The sequence below is a fragment of the Hibiscus syriacus genome, unplaced genomic scaffold (genome assembly GCF_006381635.1).
Source record: "Hibiscus syriacus cultivar Baekdansim isolate YM2019G1 unplaced genomic scaffold, ASM638163v2 tig00111504_pilon, whole genome shotgun sequence".
NCBI classification, from domain to species: Eukaryota; Viridiplantae; Streptophyta; class Magnoliopsida; order Malvales; family Malvaceae; genus Hibiscus; species Hibiscus syriacus.
The window spans coordinates 266,678-286,441 of NW_024063107.1; the positions used below are offsets into that span (position 1 = coordinate 266,678).

Sequence of the window (19,764 nt, forward strand, 5' to 3'; positions counted from 1 at the left end):
GTTAATAGATCCGTAAGAGTGTTATTTCGACAAATAACACTTCTATAGAATTCATTAATATATGAACTGATTAGTTTACCCCAACTATATGAATGATCGGTCTCACTCAGGAGGAAGAACCAATAATAGACATAAAATCATTCATTTTGATTCTAGATTTGTTCGAAAAATGCTTAGCCAATTCCATGCGTCTAACCAAAAAATCCTTTCTTCTTTCAATTTTTCGATCTTCCCGTTTATTATTTGTGAGGTATTCTTCTCCTAATTCTTTCCATTCTACCACCGAATAATCGATAAGAATTTGTGAATCTAAGTCGGCTAATTGTTCTTGAATAGCACTTGCTCCAATAGAAATTTTGTGATTTCAAAATGTATCGAAACACTGAATAGTAAAAAAAGGTGAAATATTGTGTTTCCATGATTGAATTTCATAGTCGAATGAACTTCGTAATAAGTTTAGGGTTTAACAAATTAGGTTTTTTTAACAATGGACCTAGCAAAAGAAAAATTAGGATATGGTTCTACACGATCCCCTTAAAATCGAATAGGAGAGTTTCCTCTCATCCAACTCAAGTAATTACACCAAATAAACAAATAAAGGAGTTCTTACTTTTAAATTCTAAAATCCACAGTTAAATATGTTTTAAGCCACAGTAAAATAATCTCTCTTTTTATCTCGATTTAAAATCTTAACCCTTAAATCTTATATCATAAACCCTAACCTCAAATCTCAAATATTAAACCCTAAATGTTAAAGTTTAAATCTTAAACCTTAACCTAGAAAGAAAGAAATATTATTTTAGTGAATTAAAGAAATATATATTAATGTGCTATATGCTTTAATTAATTTAAATTGTTTATTTATTTAAATTTAATAGTTATGAATAGTTTAATAATTTTACATAGTATAGGTGGATCTTAATCTTATATATCTATTTCTATATATAATTTTGATACTTAAAGATATCATATATTTATGTTTTTATGATTTTATGTAAAATATATTATATTTTTTTGGTCATTAGAGATAAAACATCATACATATCGATCTTGTTTTTAATTTGTTTACCAATAAATAGAAAATAAAATTAAACCACGAGCATATTCCCCTGCATATGACTTCAGAATCCCTTAGGCGTGACGATCCTAAGTAGTGATGGGCGTAGACTCAACCTACCTGATCAGGACGGTTTTAAAAAAAATCGGATTCGAATTTATGATGAAAATTATTCGACTCGATCCGTCTGAAAAATAATTACAATAATACTCATCTATATATTAACTTTTCAATTAAATAATTTTTTTATTAAATAAAAATAATATTTATTATTATTTCAGGTTGAGTCTGGTCGGGTTCGGATTTTATCTCAAAAATCGGGTTGAATTCAGTTGGTAGAGAATATATATTTTTCGAGTCTAATCAATCAAGTGAAGGATATAAAATTTTCGAATCAGATCAAATTAACTAAAACCCAACCCAAACCAGACTCATGCGCATCCATAATCCTAAGTGGGGTGCATTATCATGGTGATCCCAATATTCCCCAACTTTCAAATGCTGCCACGTCATCATCCCAAACCATCCATCATTCTTTTTCACTTACCTTCTACTTGTGTCAACCCCAAACTCATACCCTTAGTACTTAAATTTTTAATTTTTTAAAATTATATCTAACGTTTAGTTTTCATTTCATTTTAGTATCTACCATTAAAAATTTAATGCGTTTATTACCTAGCTATCAATTTTGACTCGTTTAATACATAAACTTTCAATTTTAAAACTTAATGTTAAATTTTAAATGAGAGTACTAAAATAAAATTAAAAACTAAAGTTTTTAACGGCGTGATACTAAAATGAAACAAAAACGAAACTTTTGGTATGATTATGAAAAAATTGAAAGTTTAGATAATATAATGACTAAAATTAATAGTTTAGGTACTAAACTCATAATTTAGCCTTTAACATCTTATCCACCTTTTGTTGTTGTTGATGATGCCGTCCTTTTTCCGGTATATTTTCCTGCGAGCCGCCGTGAACGTCTGAAAATCGTACCGGCGGCAGGAAACTCGTCCATAGCAAAGCTCGGCATCTGAGTCCCAACGGTTCCATGGCACGAGCCACCCTCTTCCAAACTTCACGTCGATGACTCGTCGTCGAGACCGAAACCACCGCCTGCTTGAAGACCTGAACCGCTTTCTTCAAGGTCTGGACAATGTCGTCCTGGGTGATCGTAAACGGACCCGACGCACTCGAAAATAGCGTAACTGAACCCTTCTTCAGGCGTAACACGGATCGTCGAGTAACGATCACCGTCGACCCCATTCATCGTATACCCACAAGGATATAAATCGAAATCACAAACGAATACTCGTGGATTAATGTCGTCGATTACAGCCAACTCGGTCATTCTCTTTGCAGCCGACGAGTAGTCATGGCTTGTTTTGAAGAACTTCCGAGCCATGACTCGTTCGACTTCCGTCATGCAAACTTCGACAGTGAAAGTGTCACCGGAAAGGAAATGACCACCGTATCCGGCGGAGAAAACATGCCACGAACACGAAGGGGGTTTTGAGGGCATAACGGAGGCTTTCCTGAAGCAAAGATTGTCCGGTAAATTCTCTTCAATGTAAACCACTGCTTGCTTGAAGTTAACGTGAGGGAACGGCTGTGATTTAGGAAAGATGAAGCTGCCGCGAGTGTACCTACACCCGCATAACGTGAGGCCGAGATAGTTCGCCAAGAAAGTCAACGGCCGGATCGATTTGAGAAGCTGAATGCCTGAATGGTCCCGCAGGTCTTGATGATGATCTTGGTAGGGTACACAAACAAACTCGATTCCGATAACTCGTAAGCATCGAAGAAATGATTTCCGACGGTCAAAACAACGTCACATTGGGCGAATACAGCCTCTGATTCTGTTAATCAAAAGTGAAGATGACAAAACATGGGTTTTGATTGCCACTGATATCATTATTTATAAGAATTAAAAATAAATATATTTAATCTATTAAAATTATGATCAAATTGAAAGAATATATAAATAACATAGATTATTTATATAATTATACTATTAGGTAAGTCTGTTAACTGTTGTTAATAAGTCACGTGTGTATTCGTTACGCTTGTTAATGGTAATTGATTAATTTGTAACAAACGATAACATTAGTGAGATATTTATAACTTTGAAACATAAGTGGTCAGAAAGAAAACTTATCCAAATATTAGTGACCATTGGAGTAGTTTACTCTCTTTTTTCTTTTGTTTAGCAATTTTTTTTTCTTTCTAATTCCCATAATTCGTAGTGATCAACGGATCCATTACGATTTTTTTCCTCCTCAATCTGCAAATCCTTCATCGGAACGGAATCGACGGGATTGAATATTGAATCGTATATTCATCAGAGCTTGTGATCCATCATGTCCTTCTCATTCTTCAAGCCGTCACGGCCCAAAACCCCGCAAGAGGTAACCAAGGCGATCAAGGACAGTCTCATGGCACTCGACATCAAAACCATTTCTGAAGTTAAATCTCATGAAAAGGTCTTTCGTCTCTTCTTTTTATTTTTTAATCTGGGTTATTTTTTTCTTCTTTCGCTGGTTTAATTTCATGCATTGTTTCGTTTTTTTTGGATTAGGACGAAGTGGGTGAATCTTAGATTTGTTTAATATTGAAATAATGAAATGGATTTCATGAATCATCTCATTTGGTAGCGGTTTTGGGAATGAAGAAATGGTTAATCCCCCCTTTTGTTTCTGTAAATTAGAAACTTCATTGCCCTATGAACTATTGAAATTGAGGTAGCTCTCCATCTAATGAAATCCACTTGATTTGAACCTGAGACCTCCAAATGGAAATACATGAAGAATGAATTAGAATTTGTATATTGATAGTTTTGTTTAAGTATTAGGCTATGGAAGAAGTTGAAAAGAATTTCGTGACAATGAGATGCATGCTTTCCGGAGATGGGGAGGTTGGACCGGATGTGGATCAAGTCTTACAGTTGACACTTGAAATTTCTAAAGAGGATGTCCTTTCTCTTCTTGTTCACGAGTTACCCTCTCTGGGATGGGAAGTAAGTTCTTCATATTTTTACCATTTCAAATCATATATGGTTATTTAACGAGCGTGACAATATGATATGTGTGTTTACAGGCAAGAAAAGATTTAGTACACTGCTGGTCCATATTGTTGAAGCAACAAGTTGACTCCAGATATTGCTGTGTGGAGTACATTGAGAACCATATGGAGTTACTCGACTTTCTTGTAGCTTGGTAAGGTTATGAATGCCATTTTTAGCGTTCATCTTTGTCCTTTTTGTCTCCCTTTTCAACTTGAAAACCTCTATAATTTGTTTTCTCTCTTCTCTATTTGTTTTATTTAGAGTGGGTCGTTTATCTTCATAGGATGGCATTGATCAGTTTGTATACCGAAATAACATTTAAAATTAATTAAAGTTGGGTGTAAAAGAGTGATTTCTATCTTTTGCAAGCAGCTATGATCACAAGGAAATTGCTTTACATTGCGGAAATATGTTGAGGGAGTGCATCAAGTTTCCCACGCTTGCAAAGTAAGACATATGATCTTTATGACCTTCTTTCACATGATTGAAATACTTAATGATGTTGCTGAAATGATGCTATCAATGGTTATAGAAGTTGCTTCTTCTCCAATGATAATTGTTAAGGATATTGGAGGAGATATTTTTTTTAATTATGTTTTATATCATCTAAACTTGCATGTTACCAATTATCACATTCATTTGTACTCTGTTTTTTAAAGGTTTTTGTATGCACTTTTACAAGTGCAATTTTATGTACTTATTTTAGGTGAGGCAGTGAGGAAGCAAAACGTGCATGAAATATGATCTTTAAGTTTAACATTCAGATACAAGCCTAGTTCTTAGTATACTGGGTAATCACGGCTTCCAATATCTTATGTTGATTCTAATTGAAGATTAGATTACTGCACATAAACTTCTTTTTCATGTTACAAACTGGGATGCTTTAAAAGATCAAATGTAAAATCACCTTGCATATAGGAAAATTCAGGAACTGGATAAGTTAAGAGATTGGTGACACTTACTTATTTTAGAAGTGCCAGTTTCTGCTTTTATTGGATGTATTCGCTGATTTATTTCTACAAACTAGTCTAAGTAAACTAAAGGAGGAAATTTAGCTACTAGATCACTTTCTTCATTTTAAGCTCATGTCTTTTCTTTTTAATGTTTTACTGAAACGAAAGTTTCAGTTTTTCACCAGTTAAATTTTGTAGTGATTTTTCAGATACATGTTAAATTCCGCTAGCTTTGTGTTGTTCTTCAAATATGTGGAGCTGCCCACCTTTGATGTTGCTTCTGATTCATTTTCAACATTTAAGGTTAGATGGTTTAGTTTTTTAGTCTTAATGGTACTTTTGTGTTAAGTATATACATTTTGGGCTCCATGCTTTCTTCCTCTTATACATCTTTGACCGACTTTTTTCAGGATCTGCTTACAAAACATGGAACAGTGGTATCTGAATATTTGACTGCTCACTATGATGAGGTACACTTACATAGTGCTTTATCTCATATAGCCTGTTTCTGCTTTAAAATTGTATGCTGATCAAAGGTTTCACTAGATAACCTGCTGAACTAACATATTTCTTTGAGAATATATATATATATATATATACCTTTTGGTAAAGGGCACCAAACTGCCCCGGATGAATCTGCATATGATGTGTAGAGCTGTAAAGATATCTTTTTTCTTAAGTTTGTTGGAATATTGATTTTTCCATGTTCTCTTTTGGCTTGCTAATGAGGTAACATTGTTCAGTTCTTCGATATGTATGAAAAGCTCTTGACATCTTCTAACTATGTCACGAGAAGGCAGTCTTTAAAGGTAGGTTCTAAGCTCTTTTTCTCTTCCAGTTTTTTCTCTATTGCTATGTTTTGATTGGTAATGCTGCAATGTTTTCTGTTTAGCTTCTATCGGACTTTATTTTGGAGCCAGCAAATTCCAATATAATGAAGCGCTATGTTTTAGAAGTTCGATATTTGAAAGTCATGATGACATTGCTGAGGGTACTTCTTACTAACTATACTTTTGCTCCTTTATGACTCTTTTAGTGTTAATTGGGTTGACTCATCCTCTGGCCGTTCTGATGTCTTGTTGGAATGACTTATTACACTTATGTTCAACCACCATATGCTTCATTTTCGATTACTGGGCCTGAAAAGACATAAAAGACTAGCGATGCAAGAGTGAAAGCTAGTATTGTCAGTTGGTATTTATGTTTTATAGAAATAACTTGAACTTATTATATATTATTTTGATATTCAACTTTGAATAAATAGGACCTAGTTAGTTTAACCATTGAAGCTCTCTGGTTTTACTTCTATGTTTGATAATATTGTCCTAGTCCGCTTCCTTGTTTACATTACTAAATCAATGTTGCTCGGACTTGGGAATGAGTGTCAAATACGGGTGTGGCACACGAGTATCGTCAATTCTTTCAAAAGTTTTCCATGTATTTGGAGGATCATATTCACATACACTTATCTAAAAATTTCTCAGACATAAGTGTCATATATAGCATTAAGTATCTTAACTGTTGAGAGTAACTTGTTTGCAATTGTCGGTTATATGCTTTGAATTTTTATTTTCGTACTTTTTTTTCCAAAGCAGGATTCAAGCAGAAACATTCAGATTTCAGCTTTCCACATTTTCAAGGTGATATTTTACCTCCCTTGTTTCAGCCTCTCTCTCACTCACACTTGCACATCATTTTCGCAAGTCCCCATCACAGGCCTACCCGTGGCCATGAATATGTTAAGTCACGAATTCTAGAAAGCCTCTTCATAAAGAAAGCCTCGTGGAAGTGTTATTTGTTAATAATCGGACACGAAAAGATGACCGATGATAAATATGAGTTTGAAACTGATAGTGACAGCACTCTTATGCACCACACTAAACTTTGTTAACCATAGTAACTTAAAGAGGCGAGCCAAATCATTTCAAGCTAACCACCTTCCACTCGGCTATGGTTCTCCATGTCTCAACTCTTTCTCTCACTTTAATATGTCGTGGTAAATGTGAACTCACTTGCATCCCATGATGGTGATAAGATGTCCTGCCCGACATCTCTTCAGATACTAATGTTCGATTTTGACTATTGAGATTGAAATTTAACCTCAGGCTATTACGAATTAGGGTATTATTCTGCTGCATTTTCAACATATTACTTGGACTATTAGCCTACTTATGTGATCTAAACGAAAGCGGGGGAAAAACCATTTCAGAATTTATTAAAATTGTTCTAAGTTCTATTTTTTTTTTCATTTTTGCTATTAACGTGCAGGTTTTTGTTGCTAATCCGAACAAGCCAAAAGAAATAAAGATTATTCTGGCAAAAAACCATGAGAAATTGGTAGATCTTCTTCAAAATCTCTCTGTAAAAGGTACTCTTTTGGCCATATATTTTTTGTACGAATGACACTGGATATATGGTTTGGTTAAAAACTTTCCATTCATAACCATTTCTTCAATTGTCGTCATGCTCGTCTGTTAAGAAACAATTATCTGTCACAGGTGGTGAAGATGAGGAATTCGAAGAGGAAAAAGAACTAATTATCAAGGAAATCGAACGAGTAGCCCGGTTGCATAATCTTAAACGCTAATTTTCTTCTCCTTGTTGGCTCTACTTCTATCGAATGCTAGTTCCGAGCATTGATCATCCGCGGTGTGGAAACTGATTGCCAAGGAAAGTAGAGTTTCAATCGAGGATTATCTGACCTTTGATATAAGAGAGTTATATAATAAAAAGGTAAGCCCTTCTAGTATCTTGTTTAGGAATGTCAATGAAGTCTGGTATTATTTGATTTTCAAGTCGTCGAAGGCGATTCCCCGAGTCATCCAGCTACTGTTCTTCGTACTTTACTTATATATTCGAGTATTGTGTGTCCGAATCCGATAACTGGATCGGGGTGTGAGATGATTGTACGAGTCATTTAGCTACCGGTCTCTGTGCTTTCATAATAAGTGTCGATTGGTCGTACTCGATACTCGGATCCAGGTATTCAAGTATAATTGAAACATTATTTCCTTAACAAAGGATAAAAAAAACTTATATTCTAGAGCGTTGATATTTTGTTGACTACACTTATGAAGGGACCTTTTTGTTTTAAATTAAAATATTAAGGATCAAAATAATAAAAACAAGAGTTAAAAGTGATTATTGATATTTTAATTTCTAAGAGCATTTCTAGATATCCATTGACGATGAACATTAGCATCATATAGTAAAGGAACTCCTTAAACAAAATTCAAAATTTTCATTAATTAATGAATTAATTTTTAATTTGATTCGAACATTTCAAGTCTTCATGATATATATATGGCGTATGAATATATATATATATATATATATGTATGTATTGTATATGATTATAAAAAATCGATTATATATAGATATACATGAGATTAACTCTTCGTCTCTTTTTCACCGAATATTTTTCTCAATTTTATCATTAATTTCAGTTTTCTATTTTTATTTATCTAATCTATATAAAATTAAGTTTTATGATATTCAAAGGACCTAATAGTTAATTATTTCACGAAAAATACCAGGATTAATTATCTTTGATGAGAAGGAAATGGGAAAGGAATATACAAATGAGGGGATTAAACAGAGGAAGACCAAGAGGCCGGAGTTTCCACGGAGGACGTCGTTGATCGGAGGCAACAATACGACGACGACATAGACCAAGGTGGTCAGCAATAGCTGTGCCACCAAATCCTAAGTCGTGCTGGTTTTTTCTCATCCAGGCAAAACACGTTGACGACACTACAAAAATGTATAATGTTTCTCTTGAACACGTTAATTTTTTTTTTCAACTTAATTCATCAATATACAATTAGGTTTTAAAGTCGTTTCTGATTTAAGTGGGAGTCATTATTGATGGAAAAGTGATTATCCAGTGATGATTAGGAACGGACGTATAAATTTAAGTCACGAGTGTAAACTCAAAAAATTATATTAAAAATTTAGAGGTACAAAATTAAATAATTTATATAAAATATAAGAAAAATATCTAAAATATAAAGGAATTCAAAATTTTTAAAGAGTGTGACCGCACTCTCAACACCTCTTGATTCATCCCTGTTGATGATGTTAGCGTTTAAGATACGGGGGAGAAAATGGATTTTGGAGATATATAATCCTTATTCTCTTGATTTTGGTCGATATATTTTCTAGTAAACCCTTTGTGTTAGTGTTAAGTGTATGATCATTTTGACTACTTATAAGTTGACGAGTCTGATTGATGTGATTAATTATTGATTGATTTTGATATATATATATATATTGCTAATACTAAAGTTTAGGTCAGAGGTGGCTTCTCTAGTACAGGGCCAGTGAATACCGAAGAGTCAATTAGGATTTATATAGGAATATACAGACTGTTCACCAAGAGTGACGGTGGTAGGATTCGAACTTTGCCTTACAAGCTCAAATTCCTAAATATCAACCACTTATACCAACACTCATTGTCATTAATTTTAATTTTGGCCGATCACGTAGTGTTTTTCAATGTTTATATAAAAAAAGCCATAATTTCTCTTGAAAAATCATAAAATCACAATGAATTCAAAATAATATTTATTCAAATTATTCATCCATAATATTTATAAATATTAAAAAACATTTATAAATGCCACACAAATATACAAATTATCTGCAATAAATAAATTAATCCAATATCCCTCGCGGTCTTATCTAATGATACCTTAAATTCGAATTGAGCTTAACGAGCATCGAGCTTAACGAGCAACGAGTCAAACAACAAATTTTTTTTAACGAGTACGAGTTGAGCAAAACTTTAACGAGTTTAACGAACAACATGTCGAGCAATGAATTTCTTTAACGAGCATGAGTCGAGCACTGTCCAACTCATAATTGACTCACTCAATAAGCATTTTAGTTACTATGATTATTAAATCACTAATTTAATAAATATTAAATATAATAATGATACATATTAAACTCCTAATAAAATACTCATAATCATAAAGTTCTGAGTATAATATATATATATATATATATATATATATATAAGTGTATTTTCTTTTTAAAATCAAAATAGTAATGTGAGCCGAGTCAAGTTCAAGTATTATTGAGTTTGACTCGACTCAAAAATATTAAAATTAAATTTAATTCAACTAGAAAATTTGTGAGCTTAAAATTATCAAACTTGAATCAAACTCAAAATCTGAAATTGAAGCTTGACTCGACTCGAAAGCTCGTGAGCTTTAAAATTTTCAAGGTTGACTCGAAATCAAAAATCGAAGGTCGACTCGAGCCCGAATAACTTGAACTTGAAACATTCTCATACTTATTTCAATTGAAGCTAAAACTCGAACTCGACTCAAGTTCAAACCTGAACCTTAAGTGCATGAAAGTTTCATATTACATTTGAAAAAACATATAAATGTTAATATTATTAATAATTTAATTTAAAAGTTAACATTTTAGTATATTACTTTTTGAGTTGCTCGCGAAATTTTCGAATTGAGTATCAAGTAGTTTGTTTCGACTCATTAAGATTTTGAGTTGAGTTCGAGCTCAAATCAAATCGAGTCCATTCAATTTAAATATTAGTCAAGCTTTTGGCCGAGTCAAATTCGAACAACTCACAATAGGGTCATCTCATCTACAATAATACATTTAATTCTTAAATTATAAAAATTATATATTTAAATCTTAAACAAAACATGATAAAATACAAATTTATTTATAAAATATTTTCTCGCTGCGAATAAACGGGATAAATATATTTATAATTTTACATAAATATAAGATTTAGATTATTAAAAATTATTTATCTAAAATTTGATTAAATTAATTTAAAATATATTATTTTTTACTTAAATATATCAAAATATTATTTATATTTTTAACCAAATCAAATTCATCGAATAACTAATCCGACTTTCAACAAATTTGGCCACGCCCACAAGTAACGGAAATCTCACATCCACAAATGGTGCCAAAACATGAAAACAATCCCTTCTTGTTCTTGTGAGCCCGTTTTCTAGAATGCCTCGACCTTTTACTCGTCGGCGTCGGAACCTCATCGGAAAGTAAACTCGACATTTCATTACTCCGGTCATAAACCGGCGGGAGCTCCGTTCTCCACCGTTCTAGTCTCGAATCGAGCCCTTCCATGCTTCCATCTAAACTCCACCCTTCACCTACCGAACTCTCCAGCTCTCCCATTTTATTATGGTTCATGTTTCTCGCCACCGCCGCGGCCACTTCCGATGGCGAGGGACCGATTTCGGAATCGGTCCAAATTTTCGGCCTTTTTTTAGAACCGTTAAGAATCGAACTTGATTTCATCTCTATCCCGTTACTTTTATCGAACACATAATTGACCAACGAATTTCCTCTTAAATTAACTTTGTAGTTGTTTTTCCATAGGTCAAAATCATTAACGATCGGCCCGCCATTGACAATCGACGATTCTTTCATCGATTGTCTAGGCCTGGGTCCTAAAATCGAACTCGAATCGCTCTTCGTTCGTCGAAATTCGGGTTTGATCGAGTCACGAAGCAAAAGGTGATTGTTATTGGCATTGCTTTTAGTGCTCGAAAGGATCTTGAGATTATTAGAGCTTTGAAACGCGTCTTCTTCCCCCATCAAATGCCGGTAACCCACCGCCGACGACCCGATCTGAAAATACAACGGCATGCTCCTCATCGAATTATCGAGCAACGCCACCCCGATGTTCAAAATCCCTTGGGGACGACCCGACGGTCGCCAGACCTGAAACGCCACGAAACTCATCCCTAGTGGGAGTTCTTGGCGGCCGCCGCGTGAAGGAGAAACCGGCGGGATAAGATTCTTAACAATGACTCGAACGCTCCCTACATGGATGTCGCGGAACCAATGCACGGCGTAGATTTCAATCATTAAAGTGGAGGTCTCGCTGTCGAGGAACTCATCGTCAACCCGAAAAACGAACTTATCGTTCCATGTAGGATCGGTGTGGCCTTGTGTGTCGATTCGAGTTGAGAGTTTCCGCTTCGAATGGACCCAAGCCACCGCGTAGGTTCGCATATTCCGACGACATACCGGCTGCAAATCTTGGGCGGAGATGATATTGAGTTCCAATAGGTGGAATTGCGGTGGCAAAACAGTCATAACTTGGTCTAAAAAGAAAGACAAAAACCTAGTAAGTTAATGTTTCTGTTCCGTTTTTGTATGTTGACGGTGACGTTTGGTCGTTATTGATGATGAAAGGCCGGCCCTTTGCCGTCGTAAGCCATTTACGACGACAAAAACTGGCAGGGGAAAATGAATCGGTAACGAGAAAATATAGGGAAAATTGTGCGAGATTTGTGGTGATAGAGACGAAACCGTTGCTTCTTGAATTAAAATGTGGACCGTTGGAGAGAATAATTTAGAGGTAAATTATGTGTTTAGTACCTAAACTATCAGTTTGATCCATTTTAATACTTAAACTTTCATTTTTTTAAAACCACACCTAAAGTTTAGTTTTTGTTTCATTTTAGTACCTTGTTCAAAATTTAAAATTAAATTTTGAAAAGATTAAAAGATTAGATACTAAAATGAATCAAAACTGATAGTTTAGGTACTAAAAGCGTTAGGTTTTTAATGGTTGGTACTAAAATGATATGAAAACTAAATGTTACGTATGATTTTGAAAAAATTAAAAATTTAGGTATTGAAACGGATCAAAACTAATAATTTAAATACTAAATATGTAGTTTACCCAAAAATTAATTATGTTAAAATATGATTAATTTTACGAGGATGAGAATATTTTCAAGTTTTTAATCTCCTAATTAACTGCGTGTGTAAGATATATGTTATCAAATGACTAATAAAGATAATGAACAAATTCTACTTTAAAATAATCTCATATTAGTAAAAAAAAACTTATTAACAAATCATTTACTAAAAGAATAATTAATATTAGATTCAATACCTATTTTGACCCACATATTATAGTAAAATTCTCATTTCACCCCTTGAAATTTTATTCCTTTTATCATGTTAGCTAATAATATTTTGTTAAAGGAATTAATAAAAAAATGAATTAATTTAAAATATATTCTTTTGGATAGATAAAAAATATTATTTTTCCTTGAACCAAACACATTTTAGAAATAAATAATACTCCTACAAAACGCAATATTAAATAGTTTACAATATACTTCCAATTAATAATAAAAAGTCAAAAAGAGACGAATATAGGGGCTAAAAAGAGAAAAGATCAAACCTTCAATACTATATTGGAAAATAGACCAAAATGTTTCAAGGCATGCCAAAGTACAAGAAGAGCAAAACTGAGCCCCAAAACTGCAAATATATTTGCCTATTAAATATTGAAAGAACAAAATTTGAAGTATGAAGTTTTCATCCTTTAATAGAAGATGCAGAAGATGCTGTGAATCTATGAAGTTTGTCCATTTCTAGATACTTGATTCCCGGACAGGGCTCGATCTTGACGGGGAGTCGGCCTGTAAAATCCGTTTCCTCGTGATCGAGTGTAGTCTTGGTTGTTCCCGTCGTAGGAACTGCCCCTGCCGTAACTTCGACTGCTGAAACGCCCCCTTGAAGCTTCCATTGGATAGCCACCTCGGCCTCTACCTCTCCCTGTCCGGAACATTTTAACGAGGCTTCGATAAGAGTACAAAAACAGATGTTCTTGATGTCACATTCGTCATTTATGAAACAAATCGTATCGGTTATTTTCACGGCAATACAGGGGTTGTACGATATGTGTGTGTATGTATACCACACGGATGCTGACCCGGTGACACAACTGCCGGTCCTGTTAGAAAGCTATACCGGAGGTTGTACGATGCCTAAAACGTGTACCGATAGGAAAGAATTACATCCATTAAAAGAAAAGGGAAAGATATACATACTTCCTCCTCGAGACGGTATATAGCTGTTCGGTCTCCGCTCTTCGATGTACACTTGTTGTCCGGCAACCACCGCACTTCCAGCCTACATAAGACTTGACTAAATTAGCATATAATATCTATCGAGATTAAAGTCCAATGTTTTATTTTTTTTCCTGGAAGTAAATTCGGACCTTGACGGCGTTATGAACACTAGCCATGTCTTCAAATTCAACAAATGCATAACAGATGCCAACGTCCTGCACACAAACGGAATATTTTAGCATTAAAAGCAAGATACGATAACCGGACCGACGAAGAAGATAGAAAGTTAACCTTGCGAATACGGATCACCACTCCATCGGGACTGATCTCACCAAACTTCTTGAATTCCTCCATAATTTCAGACTTGGATACAGTGGTAGGCAAGTTCCTTACATAAACAGATTTTATTTCACCTAAGACAAATGAACAGCAAGTTAACAACATATATTTTAGCTTCAAAATTCTAGCCAACAAGTGCCTTTCTAAAGTTGCAAACACGAGGAATGTTTCGAGATTTGCAACAAAATCTCGTAGAGATTCGACGGACTTTACATTTCATACACGCCACCGTCCCCTATAGTAAAACGATTAAACATATGCTTTTTTACCCTCATATTCTGCAGGTGAAATTTCATCAACGATATCAGTGCTGGGCACTTCAACTGCATTAGAGGAGATAACGGGTTGCTGAGCAGTGTGATTAGTATCATGATCCGAGTCGGAAGCGGGTGGTGTCTTCATGTTAACAGAAACCTGAGAAACAACTGATGGTGCAGGTTGTCCTTTAGCAACCCGTAACTTAGACAATCACACACACAAAACAAAAATTAAAAAACAAAATCAGTAACGCAAAAAGAAGGCAATATTCTAACTCAACAAACACAAATTTCGTGTATGAACATACGAATTACAAGAAATTAACCACCACACGTAGAACATACAATAGAGGCATAGGTTTGTTTTGGGGGTTCCACAACAGGTTCTTCAACAGGAGGCGGCATATGCTCTAGGACAGTATTCACCGTATGTAGAAGTGAACCGTTGGACTCATGCCCGCAACTGTTCTCCACAATACTTTCAGATTCCACAGCTTGTCGTAGTTGCTGCTCCGGGAAGCTATACTTGTCAATGAGACCATTTTCTTTGGCATTGACGGAAGCCAAAAGTTCCTGTCCGCGGATATCTCCTCCCAGCATATAGCTTGGAACTACGACGAGAATTTCAGATCAGTACTTCCTCTAAGATGGTAAGTACATTTAAAGAAATGTAAGTTTTCAATAAATTTCAGAACCAAAACTCATATCAGGTTGAGTGATGAGGTACCATAAATTTCAGATTATGAGCTAGACGAGAAATACCTGGTTCGGGATTTGTCACGAAAGCATTGAGTTTGAGATCAAGATTGTGCTGGGCTAATAGGACGGCAGGATGTTGGTGAATTTGTTCCTCTTCAATGTAGTGAAAGACATCATTTAGAACAAAATAGCCTTTATCTTGCGGTGCAAGGAAGAATGTTTGCACAAATTTCCTCCTGGAATTGAAATCCTTCACTCGCACCGCACCGGAAACCATCACCAGAACACCTCCATTCCACGATTCTAGGGAGCATGCCGTCTTTATCTCAATCCCGGTGATGTTAAGCGACATAACAAGAGCATGAATTTGCTTCCAAATGAAAACAGGAAAGAATAAGCATATAGTTCCATTCATTCAATGCATAAATAAACAATAAAAACCGCCATTAAAATGGGGAAATAGACCATGAATGACAATTGGTTGTTATGAACAATGAAAGTAAGCTTAAGTACGCAATCGAGAACCGAAAAACGAATTTCAAATAGCTAAGCGCATATATCACGAAGAAGACAACACCGAACAAGAATGAAAGCACTATCCCCTATCACAGCTTGCATATAAGTGTATCAATTAGGATTTGTAAGTTCATAATGCCACATGACCATACTCCATAAAAATTGCAACAGAAGGGCATCAAAGTAGCTTAGTTTTCTCATAAAGACTTCGCGACGCAAACTCGATAAACTAGAGAAATACCAGCAATCCGGTGACGGTATCCCTGTTATTGCCATCGAGGCGAACCAAGGTACTGGAAGCACTATAAAACTGGTGCACCAAGTGTGGCTGATGCTGAAGTACCTGATAATATTGCCCAACAAAATATGTTCCAACCTAAAAACAACAACATAACGAGCAACAGCAACAAAAACCCAGATTTTATTTATCTTCATTTCAACCATACAATTTCAAAAAAACAACAAAACACAATTTTTTAAAGAACAAAAGAGAAAAGGCAATGAAGAAAAAAGGGGTTTTTAATGTACCTGAGTAGCAGTAACCAGAATGGGATAAGGAGATGACATTGCTGAAACCCCCTAAAACCACAAAAAATATAAAAATAAACCCTTTTTTTATATAGATTCGAACACTGCCTCAAGATCTGCACCACTAAAAAGAGAAAAGCTCGCACATTTGAATAATCCAACCATGAAGAAGACAAATAAAACCCAGAAAAAACAGCAAGGATATGAAGAAATCAGAGAAGAAAAGTGATCACCTTTAAAAACATAGATTTGAGGGAAGCTTTTTTCTACAGTGTTGGGTGTGCTTTGCTGTATTTTTGGCTCAGTTGTCTACTGGGGATTCTTGGGGTTTACATTGTAATATATATTACCAAATTTTGGTAGCCGTCACTGTGAATTACTTGTGGGCTCTCTTAAAAGCAAAAAGAACAACTTTTTGGAAAAAAAATATGAACTTTATCACTGAACACAGCCCATATTGCAAACACGCGCAGTTTGTTATCTGTATGATACTGTTATTCCACACGTTTTGCAGTTTTCTTTCTTGGGGTTAAGTAACTTTTGATACATGAACTTGACAAATTTTCTTAATTTAGTCATTATCGATTTAAATTTTTTCATAGTCATTAACAATGAACACATACCATGTAAACACATCTATTCAAACTCGAGACCTCTGAGAAAAACAATACTCTCTTCTACTACTAAGATCACTTGATGGATTCATCTTTAACCATCTATAAATTAAAGAATATTATATACTTAGATATAATCGAATTCACATCTTCCTACCTAAAACAATAATAACAATGTCAATTAAACTAATACTCAATCGTTTTAGAACGTCGTTTTAAATGTAAAAATTTTATATTTAATTTTTATTTGTCATATGTAGTTTTAATTATTTTATGTTTATATTACAATAACTAAATAAGTAAAATAACTTTTTGGGTCTAATTTTTGTATTATAATAGTAAATATCACTTTAACTAGATGACCTTAAAAAATAAAAGTATGAACTCATAGTTGAATATATATATATATAATGTTAAGTATCTAATTACACTAAATAAAAGTTAAGTATACCAAAAACAAAAATAAAAAGTGTTTTTAATCATTATAGGGTCTCCCTAATAGATTCGTAATGTTCTTTTTATATTAAATTCAAAATTATGATTGTTTTTATTCCTTAAATTATGCTAAATTTGAAACTGATAATAATTATTGTATCATGTCGATGAGTATATAATTCTAAGGGTAAACTACTCGGGTAACCACTCAACTATGGTCAAAAATCATTTTGACCATTGATGTTTCAATTTGATCAAACAAACCACTTAACTATCTAAATGCTTCAATCAAGTCACTCGCCATTAACAGTAAACAAAACAGGTGACGTGGCAGTTAAAAACATTTTGGTATAATTACACATCGGTCCATGTTACTTATATATTCTTTCAATTTGGTCCTTATTTTAATAAATTAAAAATAAAGGCATGTGTCATCATTCCATTGGAGGATTAAATTTATTTTATTTTTTAATTTAATAGATTTACTTTTCTCTAATCGAATGATGACATGTGTCATTAATTTTAATTTATTAAAATGAGGACCAAATTGAAAGAATATATAAATAACATGGACTGATTATGTAACTATACCGAAATGTTTTTAACTTCCCCGTCACCTGTTTTGTTTACTGTTAACGGTGGGTGGCTTGATTTAAGCATTTAGATAGTTGGATGGTCTGTTTGATCAAATTAAAACATCGATGATCAAAATAATTTTTGACAATAGTTAAGTGATCAAGTGCAATTTACCCTAATTCTAATCATTGTTTAAATCCTAGTCATTTTCTCCCTCTCCTCCTCCCTCTCTCTCTTTTCTCTTTATAATTTATGTTAATTTCTATAGATTAAATTAATTTTTTTTCTTTTGATTTTGTTTAACAGACGACAACATCAATTTTGATGTTGATTGTAGATCGTCGGTTGTCTTTTCTTTCTTTTTTTCTTTTTTAAATTTTTAATAAGAATAATTATGCTTTTGTGACATGTTTATCTCTGTCTTTGTGGCACGTTTTTATCTATCTTTTGGTAATTTTCAGTCGTTTGGTCGTTGTTTTCGTTTATCTTTTTGTCACGGTTGGATTTGACATTGCCACAACTGATCAAAATGGCGCTTATTTGTTATCATGTTGGTCTTCCCTGATTTGGATTCTCAGATTGATTTGTATACACTACAAGAAATTTCTATTGTGTAACAAAATCATTTATCACTTTTAGTACTAAATTTATCACGATATATTTTATTTTGATGAATTTCATTTGTTATAATATTTGTTAGAACAACTTCGTTATGTAAAGTATACTGTGACGAAATTGTGTTTGTTACCATTTTATATTAGTTATCGTAACAATGAAATTTTGTTACTATAATTAACTTATAACGACAAAATATTTGTCACAATCAATTAACTATTTTGTCACGAGAAATATATTTTGTTATAGTTAACTTGTATTTTATCATCAAATATAGAAGATTTTTTTTACAAAAATACATATTGCAATAAAAAATAATTTCTCACAATTTCTATTTCGTCAGTATATGTAATTTATAGAGACAAAATATTTGTTAAATTAAAATATTTATTTTATCACAAAAATGATTTTTTCACAATTAACTTATAGAATAAAAAAATTCATGACAAAAAGATATATTACAACAAAATTTAATTCCTCGCTATTTTTATTTCGTGGTGAAATAAATTTTACACAATTTCTTATTTTGACTAAATTTAATATGTTATTGTGACCAAATAATTTTTTACAATTTATTAATGTGAAATACTCTTATTTGTTATAATTTTATATTGAGAATTAATATTTCGTGGATAGTTTTCTCATGTCAATTGACTCTGATTTGCGATTTTTTGGTGGTCTTTCAATAGTTTCATTCCCTTTTGTGATTCATTTGCCGATGCAGTCAGATTTATTCGTAACTTTATTTTGTTTGAGCTTTGATTAGGTTTTTTGACATTTTCCTTCTTTGGTCTTGTGTGATTTATGTGGATAGTTTTTGTATCAATAGTTATAAGAAAATATCATAATTATAATTTAATTTACGTTTATGATTATCCTTGTATATTTTCATTATAATTTTAAATATTTTTTATTTTTAATAAAACTAACAGATTTCTATAAAAAAAAATCTAATTATTGTTTGTACATACATCATGTCCGGCAACCTTAAAAGACAAACATTTTTAGTATCATTTTATAGTATTAGTCCTAATTCAAAATGATTTAATAGATTTTTAATATCTAAATATTATCGTTTGATTGTTAAATTATTAAATAAACAATCAATTATTAATTATTTCAAATTAAAAAAATAAAGTCATAGGATTTTTAAATATTAATAAATTATTAAATTATTTTGAATTACAATTATTTTAATAAAATATGTAATTTTAAAGATCAAAACT

At 33.1% G+C, this 19,764-nt stretch overlaps 3 protein-coding genes and 1 pseudogene across 3 annotated transcripts; 1 reads left to right on the top strand and 3 right to left on the bottom strand.

Annotated features, from left to right (window-relative positions):
* Positions 1 to 1,959: 1,959 nt before the first annotated feature.
* On the bottom strand, positions 1,960 to 3,356 carry LOC120163996 (annotated as a pseudogene).
* On the top strand, positions 3,308 to 7,994 carry LOC120164050 (calcium-binding protein 39-like). Its single transcript, XM_039173814.1, has 11 exons — positions 3,308 to 3,540; positions 3,909 to 4,073; positions 4,154 to 4,272; positions 4,494 to 4,568; positions 5,284 to 5,377; positions 5,485 to 5,544; positions 5,818 to 5,883; positions 5,967 to 6,065; positions 6,670 to 6,714; positions 7,343 to 7,442; positions 7,573 to 7,994. Exons 1-11 carry the CDS (start codon positions 3,418 to 3,420, stop codon positions 7,659 to 7,661), a joined length of 1,035 nt encoding a protein of 344 aa, XP_039029745.1. The 5' UTR covers positions 3,308 to 3,417; the 3' UTR covers positions 7,662 to 7,994.
* Positions 7,995 to 10,972: 2,978 nt separating this feature from the next.
* LOC120163997 lies at positions 10,973 to 12,184 on the bottom strand. Its single transcript, XM_039173773.1, has one exon. The coding sequence runs from the start codon at positions 12,182 to 12,184 to the stop codon at positions 10,973 to 10,975; it is 1,212 nt and encodes a 403-aa protein (XP_039029704.1).
* Positions 12,185 to 13,388: 1,204 nt separating this feature from the next.
* LOC120163982 (nuclear transport factor 2-like) lies at positions 13,389 to 16,596 on the bottom strand. Its single transcript, XM_039173764.1, has 10 exons — positions 16,532 to 16,596; positions 16,299 to 16,349; positions 16,012 to 16,146; positions 15,318 to 15,624; positions 14,901 to 15,166; positions 14,568 to 14,751; positions 14,251 to 14,372; positions 14,109 to 14,174; positions 13,939 to 14,020; positions 13,389 to 13,663 (listed from the first exon to the last, which is right to left on the bottom strand). Exons 1-10 carry the CDS (start codon positions 16,541 to 16,543, stop codon positions 13,461 to 13,463), a joined length of 1,428 nt encoding a protein of 475 aa, XP_039029695.1. The 5' UTR covers positions 16,544 to 16,596; the 3' UTR covers positions 13,389 to 13,460.
* Between the last annotated feature and the right edge of the window lie 3,168 nt (positions 16,597 to 19,764).

Bases quoted from the DNA above. Each gene is read 5' to 3' on its own strand.
- LOC120164050 (XM_039173814.1), top strand. From the start codon at position 3,418: ATGTCCTTCTCATTCTTCAAGCCGTCACGGCCCAAAACCCCGCAAGAG. The intron at 6,066-6,669 runs GTACTTCTTACT...TTTCCAAAGCAG, and splicing joins TCATGATGACATTGCTGAGG to GATTCAAGCAGAAACATTCA. The intron at 6,715-7,342 runs GTGATATTTTAC...ATTAACGTGCAG, and splicing joins CAGCTTTCCACATTTTCAAG to GTTTTTGTTGCTAATCCGAA.
- LOC120163997 (XM_039173773.1), bottom strand. From the start codon at position 12,184: ATGACTGTTTTGCCACCGCAATTCCACCTATTGGAACTCAATATCATC.
- LOC120163982 (XM_039173764.1), bottom strand. The intron at 16,147-16,298 runs GTACATTAAAAA...TGTTGTTTTTAG, and splicing joins TTCTGGTTACTGCTACTCAG to GTTGGAACATATTTTGTTGG. The intron at 14,175-14,250 runs GTTAACTTTCTA...GTTTGTGTGCAG, and splicing joins TGGTGATCCGTATTCGCAAG to GACGTTGGCATCTGTTATGC.